The following is an 18,753-nucleotide window of genomic DNA, read 5'->3' as shown; positions in this document are numbered from 1 at the left end:
GCCAGAGAGAGGGTCCTGGGCCAGCCTGGAGGTCTGGCTCCCCCTCCACATAACCTGTCCCCATTCCTGCCCAACATGTTCCATAGGCACAGGGCTAGCTGGGGCCCTCCCTCCCAAATGGGGGTCCGAGGGGTTTGAGGCCACCCTCCTCCTGCTGCTCTCCTAATGATGCTCCTCTTTTGCAGACCTGCCTCCCGGATGCACGTGCCCTGTGGCTGGCTCGGGCTGCTCTCTGCCCCCCAATGTGCACTCATCTGACCTCTCGGACCCCAAAACTATGCAAACCGCCACCCCTGGGGCCCAGCCTGAGCCAACGAGGACGTTCCCACCCAGGGAGCCACCCCCCCGCAGTCCCCCGAGCCTCGAGGAGCCTGGGCTGCCCTCAGGCGCCAGGGAGGCCACCCAGGACCTTGCCACCACCCCCTACCCTGCAGAGCAGGGACCCCCGGGGAAGGCAGCAGACCCCAGCCCACTGGAAGGGCTGCGGGAACTGCAATTCGGGCCCTTCCTCAGGGGAGGGGGCCCTGAGGCCAGGGGCCAGGCTAATTCTACTCAGGGAGGGGCCCGAGAGGAGAGGACCACGGAGGAGGGGAGGGAAGAAAGGGAGCAAGGGCCCTCGTCAGGGGCCGGCCCCCAGGCCCTGGAGCAGCAGGCGGGGAGCCCGGGTGCCCTGGACAAGGCAAAGCCAGGCGAGCGGCAGGCCCCTGGGGAGGCAGAGCCGGCGGCCAAGGCCGAGGCCAAGTTCCAGGAGGATGAGCTGGAGGAGGAGGAGGAGGACTGGGGATCGATTCCTGACAGCAGGCACCTGCCCAGGACACTGCTGGGCCTGGATGCCCTGGTGGCTGCCACCATCGACCTGGGGGATCTGCCCGCTGTTGGCCTGCTGGACCCTCAGCCCTGCACTGTCCCTGGGCCGCCCAGCACAGCCCCTCTGCCCCATAGCTCAGGAATTCACGGAATCGCCCTGCTCAGCGAGCTGGCTGACCTGGAGATCCAGCAGCGGAGGAGTGAGCCAGCCCTGCCAGGTGAGCCCCCAGCACCCTCACTCCTCTGGAGTACCTGGGGCTGGACCCGCAGGCACGGGCTCAGGGTCAACAAGCGATAGTGGTCTTCGGCCCTGCTCAGCTGTCTCCACAGTGTGGTCCCACAGTTGCCCCTCCACCCACCAGCCCCTTGACAGGAACCCAGAGGCAGTGTGCCCACACCATATCACCCCCAGCCCTGGCTGCTGACTGGTCCACTAGGGGCCAGGAGTGCACCGGACGGTGGTGTCAGAGGAGGGGCCTCCGGGCCGCACCTCCCTGCACTTGATGTTCCCGACACCCTCAGGGCCCACAATTGTCTCCATTTCCAACCTGAGGATTCCCAGGCCCCCGCAGGGTGGGGCTCAGGGGTCGAAGCTTCTGAACAGATGCCTCACAGCCAGGGAAGGGGGAAGAAAGATGGCATCCTCCTCTGCAAGCTTTCAACGCTCACCTTCCACCTCGGGCTATGAGGCTCCTGGCCCTGGGCCTGTGCGCGGCCCTGCTCAGGACACATTGGCGCTTGCCTCCCAGGCCCAGGGGAAGTGACGCAAGATTGCTCAGACGGGTCCCCAGGCCTCAGCACTCCCACCTCCCCTGCAGCCTCAGCAGGGCTGGGGGCTGGGGGCAGGGTGCAGGATGAGGTGCTCCTGGGCTCCCCACACCCCCCAGCAGCCCCGGGGCACAGGCGTAAAGCTGGTGCTGCCCCCCAGCGAGATGGGCCAGGTCTCTGCTTAGGCTGCTCTAGCCCTCCGCTGTGCCCCAAAGGGACCCCACACGGGCCCTCCTTGCTGCCCAGGTGTCCACTAGGAGAAGCCCATCTTCCATGTCCCACAGGGAGCCCCTACCTGGGGGAGCCCCTGGTCAGGCATCGTGCTCCATCGATATTTATAGGAAGAACCCAACACAGTCCTCAGACTTGCCCACTTGTTTTCCCAACACGTGAAGCTCTCTGCTGCCCGTTGCCAGCCTCTGGCGCCTGTTGTGCTGCGTGGAGATAAAGTGAATGTTCCTGTAAAGTTAATTTCCCTGAAGGCCTCTGTGTCCCTCCTCTCCTGTCTGCCTGCACAGGGTCCCCGCTGTGCCGAGGGGAGTAAGCCGGGGAGCCCCAGTAGGGCCTCGTTTGGGGCTTAGGGCTGTAGGGTGAGGCGGGGGTGCCCCGGGCAGGGCCTGTGCTGCTGGGACCCACGTGTGAGTGTCTCTGGCATGAGGCTGCTCCCAGCGGATGCCGGTGCCGTGTGTGTGGCCACCCGGTCTGTGCGTGTGAATGCCTGCTGGACCGGCGCCCATTCATTGAATGAATGCTCACGTGGAGACCACGTGTGTCCCGCTGTGGGGGTTGCAGCTGCCAGCCCAGGCCAGGCGCTGCCATCACCAGGGTGTGTGGACCAAGAGAGGGGCCACAGCCAGGTCTCCACCCCATGCTCCCCTCCTGTCACCCGCGGGCCCCCACCCTCCCTCTGTCCCAGTGAATTGTCTGGTCTGCACAGCCTCCCAGCTCCAGAGCTGTTCCATGCAAGTGCAGTGACCGCTTTGCCTGAAATTAATTAGATCGGCTCCTTTCTCCGAGCGAACAAACAGCAGGACTCAGAGGGAGAAATTGGGAGAACTCGGATCAGGGGCCGAGTGAGACAGGGAGCAGAGAGAGAGGTGTGAAGATCCCAGAAACAGCAGGGTTTCCTGTTGCTTCCTCCTCAGAGGGGACCCCCTAAAGTACTCCCCCAGGCTGGACAGAGCAACTGGTGAAAGGCCGGGTGGGGGTCCCAGAGAGGTGGGAGGAGGTAACTGGGTTCAGAGAGGCGATGTGGCCCTCGGCTCTGTGGCTCTTGGCTCCATGGCCGGGCCGTGGTTAGAGCCCCAGCCTGTTTGCTCTTGGGCTGGGGCCCGTCCCACGCTCACTGACCTGAGCACCCAGGGCCCCTCATAGCACCCCCTCCCCCTTCTGGGCAGGCCTCTGCCAAGGGACCCTTGACTTGCCCCCACCTGGGCTCAGAGCCAGGGAGCTCGGTGGGTGAGCTGCCCCCAAACCCCCATCCCAGCTGCAGGGACTCAGGCCCCAGACAGATGGAGCCCTGGGGTGGGGGTGAGTGGGACACTTCTGTTTGGCCTTGGATGGTGAGGCCCGAGGGCAGGGGCTGGGCCCTGAGCGCCCAGAAGGCCCTGCTTTGCTCTTGGAGGAGCTGCCTGGAGATGTGGTGCCCCTCGGCCTCCCATCCATCCTGGGATTTGGGGAAGCCCAAATTCCCTTGGCAGAGGCCTGCCTGGGGTGGGGAGCACTATGAGGGGCTCTGGGCACCCTCTCCCTCCCAGGTGTGGATGGCCCTTCTTTCCTGAGTGAGCCTAAAACCAGGATGGGCTGCCCCAAGATCCCACCTGGGATCAAAGCCCCCAGACCTCCCTGCTTTGAACTGCCCTGCCCCCCGCCCCCCAACCTTCCCCCCGGCCAACCCCCTGGCCTTCTCCCTGGCCCACTGGCCAGGCACGGCTGTGGGGAGGAAGCCTGCGTCTCGGCCATTGTCTCTGTCTGTGACGCCCGCTGCCTGCCTGGGCAGCCCTACAAGGTCCCACGTCTTTTCACGCAGCCCTGGGGATAGGGGTTTGAGACCCCTGGGGCTTGGGAGCGGGTCTATTATCGGCTCTCCCCACTGCCCCCCAGACTAGAGAGCCAGGCTGGGTGGTGTTTGGAGCCCAGAGCAGGGCCCTCCCCCAACCCCTCCATGCCCCCTCTCTGCCCTCTCCCTGCACCCACCCTCCTCCCAGGCTCACCCTCAGGACTGCACAATCTCAACAGGCTTCGCCTGAGGGAGGTGGGGCTTGGGGAGGACTGAGGGAGGCGAGGAGAGGGGCTTCTGAGTGCTCACAGTGACCCCAAGAGATGGGAAGACCGTGCAGAACTTCCTGCTGAAATGAGGCTAGCAGATAGCCCTGCCCTGGCTGCGGGTGGCAGGAGCAGCTCAGCTCGCCAGGAGGAGAGGGCCCCCTCAGCCCCCATTTTCAGGGCACCTTTGACCCAGCAGCCCATCTCTGGGCTGAGGGTCTCCTGTGGTCTTGGCCCAGAACCAGTGTCCAGAGCTTTGAGCTTCCAGCGTCCGCCCTGCGGCTTTGTGCCGTTGTGGAGGTGGTGCACCTCACAGCTCCATCCGTGGCATCGGCCGGGCACTTCCACCTTTGTGGGGAGGCGCTCTGAAACCACATGGTTCCCCTCCTCTGCATTCAATTCATTTGTTTATCTATATCAGTGTGACTCGTGAATTCTTATTCTCTTTAATCTGTTGTAATTTGTGGCTGTCACCATTTATTTTGATGACCGAATTGTCTCACATTTGCCCCATGGAGCCCCTTTGGCTGGCCCATGTGTGCCCATGTGTGCCTGTCTTTCTCTGAGCACTTCCTGTGTTCCGGGCTCACCCATACCTCCACTGCCCTGGAATCAGCCGTCTCCCCAAGGAGCCAGTTCTCTTCTTCAGGAGGCCAAGACCACGGCATTAGGTGTGCTCCTGGCTACTCGAGTGTCGTGCGCCCAGGCCCACTAGGAGGTCAGAGCTAGCTGTATGTTCTGGGAAACACGACTGCTCACTGGCACCTCCAGCTCCAGGTGCCCTGTCTAACCCCCAGGGCTCTTCCTGGTGGGCTCCCCTCCCTAGCTGTGGCTCCTCCAGGGATCAGCCTGTCCATGTGCACCAAGCGCCCCATCTCTGCTGCCACCGCATCCCCGTGGTTGCACTTGGGTCCCAAGTCTCCATTCCAGGACTCTCTCCTGAATGGATGCTGCCTCCGCTGCCCTTTGACCCTGCGCTGGGCCATCCCTCCCCACCCCGCTAGGGCTGTGATGCTCCAGGTTTTCATGAAGCCAGGAGTGGGTGCACATGCATGGGCAGTGTCTGTTAGAAGTGTAACAAGCTGCGTGACTTTACTAGGTTTGAGGTCTGTCTGGAGGGGTTGTGCCATCCCAGCTGGCCTCGCCCACAGTAGCCAAAGGGGACTTCTCCCCAGGCAGAGGCCAGCCCCGGGCCCCATCTTGCTGTTCCTGGCCACCTCACCCTCATCCTTGGTCCTCACTTCTCAGGGAGCAGGGCAGCCCCAGGGGTCTGGGCCATGCTGAGATGCAGGCTGGCATCCAGAACCTCCTTAAGGAACAGTGCGTGTCCGCCACCCGCACACACTCTGATCTTCATGTCCCCCGCAGAGGAGGAGGATGTCCTGGCTTTCAACCTGCAGCGCCTGGCCACGCTGGCCTCAGCCTGGTCCCTGGTGGAGGCCGCTGGCCTGGACAGCCCTGCCTCCTCAGCCCAGCCCCTTGCTGCCGACCCCCGCAGGGCTCCCACGCTCACCCCCCGCATGCAGATCCTGCAGCGCAAGGACACCTGGACCCCCAAGACCAAGCCTGTGAGTGGGGGTCCCTGGTTGCCCCCATAGCCCAGTGCCCTGAGCCCGGGGGGACCTTGAGCACCCAGGCCGGCCGCCCACTTGCCACGTCGTGAGGCCCTGACGGGGCTCATGAGCTCCTGTGCTCCTGCCCACCAGGTATGCCCACTGAAGGCCGCCATCGACCGGCTAGACACGCAGGAGGTGGAGATGCGCATGCAGCTGGCAGAGCTGCAGCGGCGCTACAAGGAGAAGCAGCGGGAGCTGGCCCGCCTGCAGCGCAGGCATGACCACGAGTACGCCTGGGGTCGGGGGGGCAGGCACGTGTGATTCAGGCTCCCGGACAGATGTGGGTACAGCCCAGCCCAGGGCACCTCCTTGTAGGCAGGGAGCACCCTGGTGGACCGGCTGAGCTGGTCAGAAGCTGGGGCCTGGGAGGGTCCGTTGAGGCAGCAGGATGATGAGCTGTTCACCCAGCAGAGAAACCAAGTCAGGGCGGGGGGTCCAGGTGGGAGAACTGCCAGCAGAGGCTGGTGCAGCCTCCCTGGGTCAAGTCTTGGGAGGGCCTGCCCCCCGCAGCTCCCCAAGGGCAGTGCCCTCTCCTGGATCCCCATCCGGGAGCCAGAGTGGGCATAAGTCTCAGACCGCCTCTCCTGTGGCCCCCAGGAGAGAGGAGAGCTCGAGGAGCCCTGCCAGGCGAGGGCCGGGCCGGCCAAGGAAGCGCAAATACTCCAGCTTGCTGCCTGCCCTGCGAGCCAGCGGCCCACTCCCCAGGGGCGACGGCAAGAAGGTCAAGTGAGTCCTGGGTGCGGGGCGGCCACGGGGTACGTGGTGGGGCTGGCGCTGGGCTCCTCTCTGGCTCCCCAGCTGCCCCCACTTCACAGCTCCTCCTGAACACCCAGCATTCCCTCTCGGAACGCTGGGCCACAGTGACCACCCAGCAGACGGAGCCCAGGCCAGACGTCCCCTTCCCTCTGCCCACTGTCAGCACTCGACCCCACCTGGGCTCCTTTCCTCTTGGAAGTCACTGTGAGCCCGGAGGGCGGCCACACCACCTCCACACACCCGGCCGTGGCCAGGGCTGTGGCATGGCCCCACCCACGCTGCGGCCTGTGGCCCGGCGCCCTCGAGCGTGAGGCGGCGTTGCGTAAAAGCCTCTTTATCTGCGCTGTATAAAGTCGTTGGTCACGCTGCGGTGCTGCTCACGGCTGCCGAGCGATGTTATTATCCATTACCCGCCCGGCAGAGTCGTTGGCGCACTCCCGGGCCTGGTATAATTGTCCTTCTCGGCTACAAATTGCCTCTCCCGGCAGGCCCATTTGCATAAATCCTCCGAGCTCCTCCAAACACGATTGGCGCGCGCGTGTGCGCACTGCATCAATCCTGATGATTCGGTAATAATAGTTAAATCGGCACTAAATGGTTCCTTCAATTAAGACAGAGGCAAAAAATTAATCTCGGGGCTTTATGTCACAAAACATTAGCAAACGCAGAGAAGGGTACAGGGAGGGGTTTGCGTCGGCTGCGGGTGGTGGCGGGGAGGCGCCATATGGCCGGGGGGCCTCCCCGAGCTGTCCCTCCGCCCTGCCCAGGTGTTACCTGGCAGGGGGCTCCAGGGGTCCCCCTTTGAGAACCGGCCAGCGCAGTGGGGGCTGCTGGCTAGGGTGGTGACCACCGATGCCAGGGTCTGGCCAGGGGCCCTGTTGGGAAGCCCCTGGCGAGGCTGCCCCACACTGTGCTCTAGCCCACCTGGCATGAAGCCCCCAACCCTGGAAGCCCATCCTGCTGTTCACTTGCAGCCACTTTCTCCACTGACCCTAGAAGCCGGGCCGTGGCTGGAGGGCAGTGGCCTCAGGACAGGGAAGGAAACCAAGTCCAGGGAGTTTCCTTCCTAAGGATCAGGGCTCCCTCTCGCCACCTCCCCGTGTTGGGTTCCTACACTCCCCATCCCCCTGTGGGGCCCTGCCCTGCAGGGCTGCTGGCAGTTGGGCCCAGGCAGGAAGTGGGAGGGCTGGGGCCTGGGGGCCAAGCATGGCTGCAGGGCCCCGCTTCCTGCCCAGCCTCCTCCCTGGCTGGGAAGGGGAAGGGGAACTTCCGGCCACATGGGCCGGGGCCAGGCCAGGGCTCTCAGCTTCCATCTGTGACTCGTTTTCATTAACGCCGTGTTGGCGGAGGAGGGGGCAAGTGAGAGGTCAGCCCCCGTCTAGCATAGGACAGCAAATACAGGCATCTCCCCGCTCACACATGTGGGACATGGGGAAACTGAGGCTCAGTACTGGCAGCTTCCCGGATCCCGTCTGAGAGCTGGGCGGGGGGTACAGGGTTCCCTCCCTCAAGACGCTGAATTGAGGGCAGAGGATGGAGCTCTGAGGGGTCTGAGCCCAGCAGAGCATCCCCTGGGGACCCCCTGGGGACTGGGAGGCAGAGCTTCCCTGGTGGCTGCCGCCACCCTCTTCCTGGCAGTGGCTGTGATGATAGAGGCGGCCGCATTCTCAGGAGCCTTTCCCAGCGCCTTCTTCCTGATTTGGTAGCAGGTGGTTCCCTAGGGCCTCAGCCTAGCAGAGAGGCACAGTTGTTACTGTCTCAATCTTCCAGTGGAAAGACTGAGGCTACAGACCCGGTCACACAGTGGCCCAGCCAGCCACGGAGCCCTGGCTCCTGAGCCCAGGGCTGCGCCTCCAGTCAGAGAGCCGAGGGTCTGGCTGGGAGGCAGGTGCCCAGGGGGGCTGAGTACTGGCAGAGGGGGGTCTCCCAGACATGCAGCTGCACCATGTGACCCCCCCCCCGGGGTGCCCTGGCTGCCGCCACAGGAACCGTTTGGGGACAAGGCCCAGGGCGCCCAGGTGTGCCTGCGTCTGGCCTCACTCACCTGTGCCCCTGCGCCCCCAGAGCCATGCGGTCCAGCCTGAGCCTGCTGTGTGCTGAGCTGCGGGGCGGCAGCGACGAGCCCACGAAGAAGCGGAGCCGACTGGAAAAGGGCGTCCGTGTGAGCCTGCAGCCCGCCCCTGTGGTGAGTCCCAGGTCCGCCCTCGGGCTCAGGGTGCGGGATGTGGAAGAGACAGGGCCTGAGCCCACGGGGACACTGCCACCCTACTCTGCACCAGCACCCAGCTGGGCTGCCACTGTTCAGATGAGCAAACCAAGGCCCAGCATACTTCAGGACCTCAGCAGAGGCTGGCCTCTGACCCTGCGGGTGGGACAAGGAGCTGGTTATGCTCTGTGACCCCCTCAGCTCACAAAGGCAGAAGGAACAGGAAGGCAGAGGAACCCCAGGGTACAGAGAGGATCTCAGGAGTGGGTCCATGGAGTCCACGGGGCCTGGTGCACACCTGGTGTAGTGCAGGCTGATGGCAACTGCCCCTGCCCTGGGGTGGGCTGGCCCTCAGGTGCCAGCATGCATTCCTTCTCTGTGCAGGGGGCGCCTCCCGCCCCTTCTCTATCCCAGGGTCCGGGGAGGGACAGGTGAGGGGCGGGTCTGAGCATGATATCACTTTGCCCATCCCTCCCAGAGCACACACAGCCCCCTGGGCCCTTGGCCTCCCTCCCCCTAGCCTGAGTAGGGGAGGCGGGGGGTGGCTGTGGGGTGGGGGACGGGACAGGCACAATTGTAGGCTCCAATGGGCAGGCCCTGTGCCCCTGGGCCAGAAGCTGTCTTGGCCCTTTGGAGGGCAATGCCAAGGAAAGTGACACCTTCCGAGCATGGCTTGGGGTGAGGGCCCCAGTGAGTGCAGCTGCTGCCTGCCCATTTGCAGGAGAAGGTTCGGTGCAAGAAAAGCAGTAGTCAGGGCGAGCTGGTGTCCGCAGTGGCCCACAAGGTGGCCCAGCTGAAGCCGAAAGTCAAGAACAAGGGGCTGCCCACCACCCTCAGTCCCTTCCGGCGGAAAGAGGCTGCCCCAGGTGGGCGAATTCGGAAGAAGTTGTCTCGAGCCCAGAGCACTACAGTGTCTGGGGCAGCCCGGCACCCACAGCCCGACGGTGACGGCAGCAGGGAGACACCCAAGTTCCCTGCCCAGCCGGCAGAGGCCACGGCACTCGAGGCAGGCAAGTCATTGGTCTGAGCGTGGCAGCCAGGACCTCCGGGCCGTGGTCCCTTGGAGGCTGGGGGAGAAGGCGGGCAGAGGCTAGGACAGCCTCAGGAGCCAGGTCAGGGCTCATGGGGTTGCTGGACCCAGGGAGGACCTCCTGCTGGCACGGGCAGGGGAAGAAGACCTCGCCCCAGGGCAGAGCACAGAGGTCTCTCTGCCCTACCCCCACATCAGGGCAAAGAGGAGGAAAGAGGCCCCTGGATGCATCCTGGAAAGGGGGCTAAAAATAGCCCTTCTGCTGCCCAGCCTGCCTTCCTGCAGCGTCCGGCCATGCTGACCTGGAGGGGTTATCAGGCCCCCAGCAAACACACATGTCCAGAAACAGGAGCCTGGAAAAATAGACGCTTCCTCCCCTCGAGCCCCTGCCTCCCCAGGTCTCCCCTGAGAAGGAACAAAGGGAGGGAAAGAGGAAGGAGGAAGTGGGAGGCCATTTGACGGGAGGACTACAGAAAGGGGGAGGGGCTGCCCTGGGGAAAGCTCCCCAAGCTGGCAGGGAGGGCACCCCGCTGCCCAGGGTATAAGAAAGGAAAAGGGAGGCAGGGAGAAGGGCAGAGAGGTGCCTCCCCTTCCCATCCCCATCCCCCCTCCACAGGACGCCTGGCCAGGTGCCTGCCCCCAGAGCTGCCCCAGGGATGACAGTGACAGGGCCCCACTCAGCCCCCAGCATATCCACACAAGAACGGTCAGCTCCCCTGATTCCAGCCCAAAATGGTGCTGCTCTGACGCCAGGTCACCCGGACCCTCCACCTCCCCCCAGGCAGTGGCTATGACAGTGAGACCTGCGAGGGTCTCTTAGGGACAGAGGCACCCCCCAAGGAGCCTGGGCTGGCTCTGCATGCTGGGGCCAGTGTGGCTGCGCTGGGGCCCTCGCCCTCCTCCGTGGTCAAGATGGAAGCCAACCAGAAAGCCAAGAAGAAGAAAGAGCGACAGGGCTTGCTGGGTAAGCAGGCGCAAGGGCAGCTGGGGTCAGCCTGGCCAGCAGGACCCCACAGCTGGGACCCTTGCGATCGCCCCCCTCCCTCCTACAGGGGCCTGCCGCCTGTCCAGCCCAGAGAGCGAGGTCAAGATCAAGAGGCGGGCGGTGAAGGCCAAGGTGGGCACCAAGCTGGAGCGGGCCCCGGGGCGCAGGCCCCCAGGCGCGCCAGGCAAGAAGAAGGCCAAGGGTAAGGCCAAAGGTGGCCTGCGGGCAGAGCCGGGGTCCACCCCCAGCAGGGACGCCCTCTTCAGCCCCACCCGGGCCTTTACCTGCCGCGAGGAGGGCAGCAAGCTAGCCAGCGAGCGCCTCAAGAGAGCCACACGCAAGAGCACAATGCTGCAGCCAGGACTGCGGGTGAGGGCCAGCCGGCACCCCACAGTCAGTGGGCACCCTCCCAAGGGTTCTGGGCCCAGCAGGGTGGGTACCAGATGCAAAAGACCTTGGGGACCTCGCTTCACCCTCTCCTTGCTGAGTCACAGCCTGGGGCTCACACTCGGGGTCAGCACAAGTCATACCCTGGGCCGGCCACCAGCTGGGAGCTGGTGCCACCCTCACCTCAGTCCCTTCCCACCTGCCCCAACAGCGGAAGAACGGGGCCCTGTCCATCGCCCTGTCGCCCCGCAATGCCAAGGCCATCCTGGGGAGGGGCAGGAAGGTGGCCAAGGTGAAAAACAAGGCCAGCGGCAAGCAGGTAGCGTCCCCCACCCCTGGGGTCCGGCTGGGGCACAGACCTCTCCCACAGCCCCCAGAGGGAGCTGACCCCTCTGGCCCCCCAGGGCAAGGGCCGGGCGGTGAGCCGGCTACTGGAGAGCTTCGCAGTGGAGGACGACTTCGAGTTTGACGACAGCAGCAGCTTCTCGGAGGAGGAGGAGGAGGACGAGGAGGGGCCCAGTGGCCCCCTGAGCGCAGAGCAGAGCGCCGCCCTGGGTGAGTGGCGGGAGGAGCACTGAGGGGCGGGGAGAAGCGGGGGCGGGCAGAGGCCAGGTGCTGACACCACGGTCCCCCCAGCACGTTCGTGCACCATCCACAAGGAGGACCTGCAGGACGGGCTGGCTGTGCTTATCCCCAAGGAAGACAGTCTGCTGTATGCGGGCAGCGTCAGGACCCTGCAGCCCCCGGACATGTGAGGCCCGGGTGTAGCTGGGGAGAGGGACGCGGGCCGTGGCCTCCATGGGTGGCCGTGGATGCGCAGGCCCCTTCACACTCCCCCAACACCTCTCAGCTACAGCATCGTCATCGAGGGTGAGAGAGGCAACCGGCAAAGGATCTACTCACTGGAGCAGCTGCTGCAGGAGGCGGTAAGGGGACAGCCCCCGCTCGGCCTGCTGCCCAGGGGAGGTGGCCTGGCTGCACGAAGCCCGTCGTGGTGCCCTTGGCCCAGCCCTGCCCACTCAGGGCTTGCCGCCCCTGCTATTCCCGCAGGTTCTCGATGTCCGGCCGCAGTCCAGCCGGTACCTTCCCCCCGGTACGAGGGTCTGCGCCTACTGGAGCCAGAAGTCGCGTTGCCTGTACCCAGGCAACGTGGTCCGAGGTAAGCTGCAGCCAAGGCCCCCAGCCAGGCTGATCAGCTCCTCTCCTCAAGCAGAGCTGCAGATGAGGCCACCTTGAGGCCCCCAGAGAGCCGGGGGAGGGGCTCCTGCCTCTCGGGTGGGGGGCGCCTCCCACCAGCCCTGCTTCCCAGGCCGAGCCAAGGCAGGCAGAGCTGACAGTGGGGTCAGCTCCTCCGTCACCAGGAAAGGCCAGGGGGTACTTGGGGTAGAGACAGGGTGGGGAGCTCTGGCTCTCCAGAAGGCCTGGCAGGGAAGGGGACCCAGAGCCCCGGTCCTGGGGATCATGAACTGGTACATGGGCACCAGCTCCCCTGGGGTGAATCCTCCTGACCTGCCAGGCAGGGGATGTGGGGCCCCTGGGGTCTGATGGGCAGGTGGGCGGGCAGGAGGCCTCCAGGCAGGCCTCAGCCAGGGGTGTATTTGCACACATGCACGTGTGTGTTGGGGGAGGTTTGGGCTCCGAATCCTTGTGTGCATGCCCCAGGGTGGGGGTGATGGATGGCGGTAATATTGTCGCTCCAGCCACAGCGCAGGAGGCAGAGGGGAGGCCGTCTGCTTCCCGCTGTGGCACCTCCAAGGTGGAATGTGATCAGGGAGCAGAATCTGCCCAGCGTCATTTGTCAGGCGCCTGGGAGCCCATCCTGTCATCCTACCGTCCCGGCCACCTGGCCGCCAGGGAGAGCCCTGTGGGTCCTGAGCAGAGGGCCACATGCTCAGATGGGCCCCGTCCCCAGGCGCCTCCAGTGACGAGGAGGAGGACCTGGACTCAGTGGTGGTGGAGTTTGACGACGGGGACACCGGCCACATCGCCGTCTCCAACATCAGGCTGCTGCCTCCGGACTTCAAGATCCAGTGTGAGCCCTAGGGCCGCGGTGGGAGGCCTCTCACTGCCTGGTCAGCCCCACGCCGGGGTCGGGCTGGGCCTCCCCTGGGTCCAGACAGACTCCCGAGGAGGGTCGAGAGGAGGCCGTCACCCCACGGCACAGTGCTGAGGCCGCCCGTCCACTCTGCAGGCACAGAGCCCTCGCCGGCCCTGCTGGTGTCCAGCAGCTGCCGGAGGACTAAGAAAACTTCCTGCGAGGCCCCCCCACCCAGCGAGGCCACCGCCCCCAACCTGTCACCCAAGGCACATGACAGCCCTGAGGCCTCGAAGACCCCCGGGAAGAAATCCATCAGCAAAGACAAAGCTGGTACTCGAGGGGCTCCTGAGAACCCGGGTGGGGATGCACCCTCGGGGTGGGGCAGGGGGCCAGGAGCTGGGAGGGGTGGGCAGACGGTCCCTCTGACCCTACCTGGCCTCCCCCAGGCAAAGCAGAGCTGCTAACCTCAGGTGCCAAGCCCCCCTCAGGGGCCTCAGACCACTTCCTGGCCCGCCGGGGCAGCCCTCTGCTGAGCTGGTCGGCAGTGGCACAGACCAAGCGGAAGGCAGTGGCCGCAGCGACGGCGGGCGGCAAGGGGCCGGGCGTGCTGCAGAACCTCTTCCAGCTCAACGGCAGCGCCAAGAAGCTGCGGGCCCGCGAGGCGCTGTTCCCTGTGCACAGCGTGGCCACGCCCGTGTTCGGCAATGGTTTCCGTGCCGACTCCTTCAGCAGCCTGGCCAGCTCCTACGCGCCCTTCGTCGGCGCGGGCGGGCCGGGCCTGCCCGGGGGCGCCCACAAGCTGCTGCGGGCCAAGAAAGCCGAGCGGGCCGAGGCCGAGAAGGGCGGGCGGCGGCGGGCGGGCGGCGAGTTCCTGGTCAAGCTGGACCACGAGGGCGTGACCTCCCCCAAGAATAAGAACTGCAAAGCACTGCTCGTGGGCGACAAGGACCTCGGGCCCAAGCTGGGGCGGCCCCTGCCCAGCCCAGGCTACGCACACCCAGCCCTCGTGGGCAAGGACAGGAAGGGCCGGGCACCCGTCCACCCATTGCCCGTGGGGCTGGCGCTGCGCAAGTTCACGGGCCAGGCCGAGTACACGCTACCCTGCGACAGTGACTGCCACAGCTCCTACTCGGACGAGGAGGAGGACGAGCCCGGGCTGGCCCCCGGTGTGCCCTCCCGCTTCCTCGCCCGCCTATCCGTGTCCTCCTCCTCCTCGGGCTCGTCCACCTCCTCCTCCTCGGGCTCCCTGTCCACCTCCAGCCTCTGCTCCTCGGACGACGAGGGCTCCTCCTACAGCTCGGACGATGAGGACCCGGCCCTGCTGCTGCAGACCTGCCTCACCCACCCAGTGCCCGCCCTCCTGGCCCAGCCTGAGGCCCTGCGTGCCAAGGGCAGCGGCCCCCACGCGCATGCCCAGCGCTGCTTCCTGTCCCGGGCCGCGGTGGCCAGCGGGGGCGCGGGCCCCAGCGGCAGCAAATCCAAGCTCAAGCGCAAGGAGGCCATGAGCTTCTCCAAAGCCAAAGAGCTTTCCCGGAGGCAACGGCTGCCCTCCGTGGAGAACCGGCCAAAGATCTCAGCCTTCCTGCCCGCCCGGCAGCTCTGGAAGTGGTCGGGGAGCCCCACGCAGGTGGGTGGGCCATCTCCCTGTGGGCAGAGGCCCAGTGGGGAACCCTGGTGCCCTGCGAAGCTGGCACGTGTTCCTGCTCCTCAGCTCCCTCTCTCTCTCTCTCTCTCTCTCTCTCTCTCTCTCTCTCGTTTTGGGGTTTATTCTATTCAATTTCAACGGAAAAAATTAGGAAACTCAAGGGAAGAACAAACACCCACCCATGATCCAAGGAGGCAGATGACCACTGTCTCAATTTCACCTCCAAGTCCTTGCCTTTGCCTATATGATCATGTGAATAAAGTTTGCACTGGGGCACGTACCCTGTGTTTTGTCCTGCCTGTGGCAGTTGCGCTTGTCCACAGTCCACAGTGTTGCATTGAGCTTCTTTTCATGTTGATGAACAACACAGCCAGCTTTGGGAGGGCTTCAAAATACCACCGCACGGATGCAAACGTTGTCTTTGCCAACGTTCTATGGGTGAACATGTAGTTGTTCAAGGTTTTTGCCCTTGTAGACGACGCTGCAGGGAACAGCTCACGGTTTTGCCCTTGTAGATGACACTGTAGTGGACAGCTCATGTTTTTGCCCTTGTAGATGATGCTCCAGTGGACAGCTCATGTTTTTGCCCTTGTAGACGACGCTCCAGTGGACGGCTCATAGTTTTACCCTCTCTGCCTTCAGATCCCACGTTCCTTTAGTTGGTTCAGTCTTGATGTCATGACCTGGTGGGCAGGGTAGACCCAGGCATGGCTGACCTCATCCTGGACCCATGGCTTGGTGGCCTTCCTCTGGCAGTTGTCTTGCCCTCACAGGTGCCCACGCACACACAGTCACACACGAAACATGCCGTCTGTCCCTCCTGCTCTGTCTCTGTCATTCTGTCTCCTGCACCTCCCAGCCACCGCCGGTCCCCGAGGCTTGGGCCCCCGTCAGCCCTCTGCTTCTGGTTGTCTCCCCTGCAGAGGCGGGGCATGAAGGGGAAAGCCAGGAAGCTGTTCTACAAGGCCATCGTCCGGGGCAAGGAGACGCTGCGCGTCGGGGACTGCGCCGTCTTCCTGTCGGCCGGGCGGCCCCACCTGCCCTACGTCGGCCGCATCGAGAGCATGTGGGAGTCGTGGGGCAGCAACATGGTCGTGAGGGTCAAGTGGTTCTACCACCCGGAGGAGACCAAGCTGGGGAAGCGGCAGAGCGACGGGAAGGTGAGGCCCCTGGGGTGCTGTGGGCAGGTGGGGATTCTGGGGGATCCAGAGCCAAAACAAGGGGAGTGGTCAACTCGGAGGCCCCTCCCCACCCCCACCCCTCAAAGCCTCCCTGCCCAGGGTGGCCACAGGCCCCGGAGGAAGCAAGGCAGCTGAGGGCTCGTGCCCTGGAACCCCGGTCCCTCCCCAGCTGCACCTCCTCCCTGGCTCTCCGTGAAATGGGTGATGACTTCACCTCGTGGGGGGGCTATGCCCCACAGCAGCAAGTGGCACCAAGCAGGTCTCATCCGAGGCAGCGCCTCTCTGCCCCATGGCCCTCTGCTCCCTGCCTCCCAATGCCAGCCTGAGACAGAAACGTCCCCCGTGCCCTCTCTGCTCTGCCCTGAGGAGAGCTTGGGTCTGCAGACAGTGCAGGAACAAGTGTCCCTCCGACTCCGCCTGGCTGCCCAGCGAAGAGGCTGCTTAGTCTAGGGACCCTTCCACAGCCAAGGGATCGGGTGGGGTGCACTGGCCGAGGCCGGCCGCCGACCCCGAGTGCTCCTCGCCCTCCTGGCCCCCACAGAACGCGCTGTACCAGTCCTGCCACGAGGACGAGAATGACGTGCAGACCATCTCCCACAAGTGCCAGGTCGTGGGGCGTGAGCAGTACGAGCAGATGACGCGGAGCCGCAAGTACCAGGACCGGCGGGACCTCTACTACCTGGCGGGCACCTACGACCCCACCACGGGGCGCCTGGTGACGGCCGACGGCGTGCCCATCTTGTGCTGAGCCTGCGCCCGGCTGGCCCGCGGAGGCCCTGCCCGCCCAGCGGTGCCCGGGGCGCGGAGCCGCGAGGACGCAGACAGGCAGCAGCCAGCCCCGCACCCCAAGGGGCGAGTCTGAGCAAATATGCAAACCCACCAGGCGAGACCTAGGCTTTTTTACTATTTTCCCTGGAAAGAGAGCTCTGGGCCTCGGATCCAGTCCCACCCTGTCTGCTGCGGAGGGTCGGCTGTGGCCCACCGGCCGCCGCGCTCTCTTTTCCCGCCGGCAGTTCACGAGAGATTAGAATCCAAGCCATATTTTCCCTAGTACCTCCGACTGTCTCCCACCAGGGAAAGCAGAAATCAGGTGTGTTGTCTATTTATTTCTCTCTGTAAATATTGTATTTCTGCGGGGAAGTTTTACGGAAAAAAAAGTGGAAAAGGATTTTCCCCACACGTGATGAGAGTGTGTGCGTGCGTGTGCGTGTGTGTGTAGAGATTTTGTTCTGGGGGGTTTTCTTTGAAAATGCACTGTTTTCCTCAGCATAGCTGAGTTCCAACTGGGGCATCTGTGATGACAGAGGCAGCTGAGGGTGGGGGGCGGGGGGCTGGAGGCCATAGGAGGGGTTGAATGGGACCCCTGGTGACACCCGCTGATCTCTTCGGGGGACTGTATAAGACGAAAGTCACACAAGTTTATTTCCTTTTAACTCATCTCCTAGGAAAAAAAGTTCTGGGGGGAGATTCAATAATGAGGGTCCTTTGGGGAGAGAAGGGATCCCAGAAGCTAAAATGAAAGCCAGGATCAGCTGGGCCCCCAGCCCAGGAGTGTGACAGCAGCCATACGTATCTTACCTCTGTTTAAAAAAAAGCAAAAATGAACAAATATTTTGAAGTACCGATATGAAAAAGTGATGTTTTGATTTTATTTCCTGAGTATTCCAAGTTACTGTTGATTTCTTTTCCGATGGCCAGTTTGTCCAGTGTCCACTCAGAGCAGGGAAGGGACTGGCCCCCGCCAACACACGTGGAGGTTTCCTGCGGCCACTTGGCAGGGCGAATAGCTTGTTGGGCTAGTGTTGGGAGCAGGGAGCGAGGGCCCCTCCTGCTCGCCTGAGCCCACACCCTGACCCTGAGTGTAGGGAGCTCCCCTCCGCCCAGTGCCCTGGGCACCAGACCCTCAGCGCCACCCCAGGAACCCCAGAGAACATGTCACCCTTCACTTGTCCCATGGCCAAGAGGGACAGACAGGGCAAGCCGGACCTGTAGCCCCACAGACCTTGTCCCCAAAACTCACCAAGGGCCATGTGTTCCCATGTCTCACCTCCCCGGGGCTCCCCTGGCCCCACCAGGAGCCCCAGGAAAGCCCCCCAAGCTAGCCACTGCTCCTTAGGACGAGTTCTCATGTGACCCACAGCCCAGGTGCCCAGGAAACAAGGCGTGGCAGCAGGTGCCGGCACCGCAACCTGGGCCCTCAGCCCCCCTTTCTTTCTGACCAGGAGACCAGAAAACCGTCCCGGCCCCCCCGGAGGGCCCTCCTCCCACTCCCGGCGGCTCCATGGGAAGTGCAGGGATGGGGAGGGGCCCCTGGACCCCAGCTTGCCCTCCGCCCGACGCTCCCCTTTGTCTGGCCGAGTGCAATATTTCATTCCTGGTGGGGGCGTCCCGGTGGCATCCGCTGGCCGAGGGGCTGCCAGGGCCGGGGAAGCAGGAAGATGCGGAAGGGGAAGACGCGCCCTGCTCCGCGTGGGGACAGCCCAGCCGCGAAGCGCAGCCCAGGGCTGCTTTCACCCCGAGCACCCAGCAAAGGGAACACGCCCCCACCCCGGGTCTCCGCTATCCTGTCCTGTCCTCTCTCCTCCCCCATCTGTGTCTGTACGTGTGGATGGTGTGGCCCCTCCCCCAACCGTGGTTAAACCTGGCAGAAGCTCCCCTATTGTAAATGTGTAAACGAAGAGGATGGTTGGGTTTTTTTCAATGTAAACACTAAAAACAAACAAACAAAAAAAAAAACACAAAGGTTTTATGAACAGCAAACTCTATGTAAAGGCATTTTAGTATTAAATTTTCTATTGATAACTTGCTTAAGAATAAATATATGAACTATTGTACAGTTTTCGGTGGTCTGGAATCCTAATTGTGCCTCAGGGTCTGTGTGCATGTCGCACGGTGACTCCCTGGAGCCCCAGAGATTTGGGGGGTCTCAGCAGACACGCCCAAGCCCCGGGCCTGGGGCGTCTCAGCCAGGCCTGCCGCCTGTTGGGCGGAGCGGAGCCCCTCCAGGCACCGGCCTCAGGCCCGTGAGAGGGACGTCCATCCAGAATGGGTCTGGGGCGGCCGGGGCCT

The 18,753-nt window shown here is 64.0% G+C and overlaps 1 protein-coding gene and 1 long non-coding RNA gene across 10 annotated transcripts in view; one reads left to right on the top strand and one right to left on the bottom strand.

Moving 5' to 3' along the window:
- The window catches only part of BAHCC1 (BAH domain and coiled-coil containing 1), a 77,044-nt gene extending 58,521 nt beyond the window's left edge, over positions 1-18,523 (top strand). For 8 of the 9 annotated variants that reach the window (XM_070225783.1, XM_070225788.1, XM_070225791.1 and 5 more), the window contains 19 exons: positions 186-1,025; positions 4,457-4,558; positions 5,209-5,408; positions 5,547-5,683; positions 6,054-6,182; positions 8,277-8,397; positions 9,140-9,432; positions 10,234-10,412; positions 10,501-10,802; positions 11,032-11,139; positions 11,225-11,375; positions 11,457-11,571; positions 11,671-11,746; positions 11,871-11,979; positions 12,733-12,852; positions 13,012-13,188; positions 13,305-14,485; positions 15,427-15,663; positions 16,226-18,523. In XM_070225783.1, the coding sequence (XP_070081884.1) occupies positions 186-1,025; positions 4,457-4,558; positions 5,209-5,408; positions 5,547-5,683; positions 6,054-6,182; positions 8,277-8,397; positions 9,140-9,432; positions 10,234-10,412; positions 10,501-10,802; positions 11,032-11,139; positions 11,225-11,375; positions 11,457-11,571; positions 11,671-11,746; positions 11,871-11,979; positions 12,733-12,852; positions 13,012-13,188; positions 13,305-14,485; positions 15,427-15,663; positions 16,226-16,432 (4,784 nt within the window). In that variant the 3' untranslated portion in view covers positions 16,433-18,523. The remainder of the gene's footprint in view (positions 1-185; positions 1,026-4,456; positions 4,559-5,208; positions 5,409-5,546; positions 5,684-6,053; positions 6,183-8,276; positions 8,398-9,139; positions 9,433-10,233; positions 10,413-10,500; positions 10,803-11,031; positions 11,140-11,224; positions 11,376-11,456; positions 11,572-11,670; positions 11,747-11,870; positions 11,980-12,732; positions 12,853-13,011; positions 13,189-13,304; positions 14,486-15,426; positions 15,664-16,225) is intronic. The other variant, XM_070225790.1, reaches the window with a different exon arrangement.
- LOC138916077 (uncharacterized) lies at positions 6,839-8,392 on the bottom strand. Its single transcript, XR_011422734.1, has 2 exons — positions 8,257-8,392; positions 6,839-7,942 (listed from the first exon to the last, which is right to left on the bottom strand). It is a non-coding gene; the product is annotated as an uncharacterized lncRNA (long non-coding RNA).
- Positions 18,524-18,753: the final 230 nt, after the last annotated feature.

This window comes from Equus caballus, chromosome 11 (assembly GCF_041296265.1).
Source record: "Equus caballus isolate H_3958 breed thoroughbred chromosome 11, TB-T2T, whole genome shotgun sequence".
NCBI classification, from domain to species: Eukaryota; Metazoa; Chordata; class Mammalia; order Perissodactyla; family Equidae; genus Equus; species Equus caballus.
This window is presented reverse-complemented; position numbering and strand designations above follow the sequence as displayed.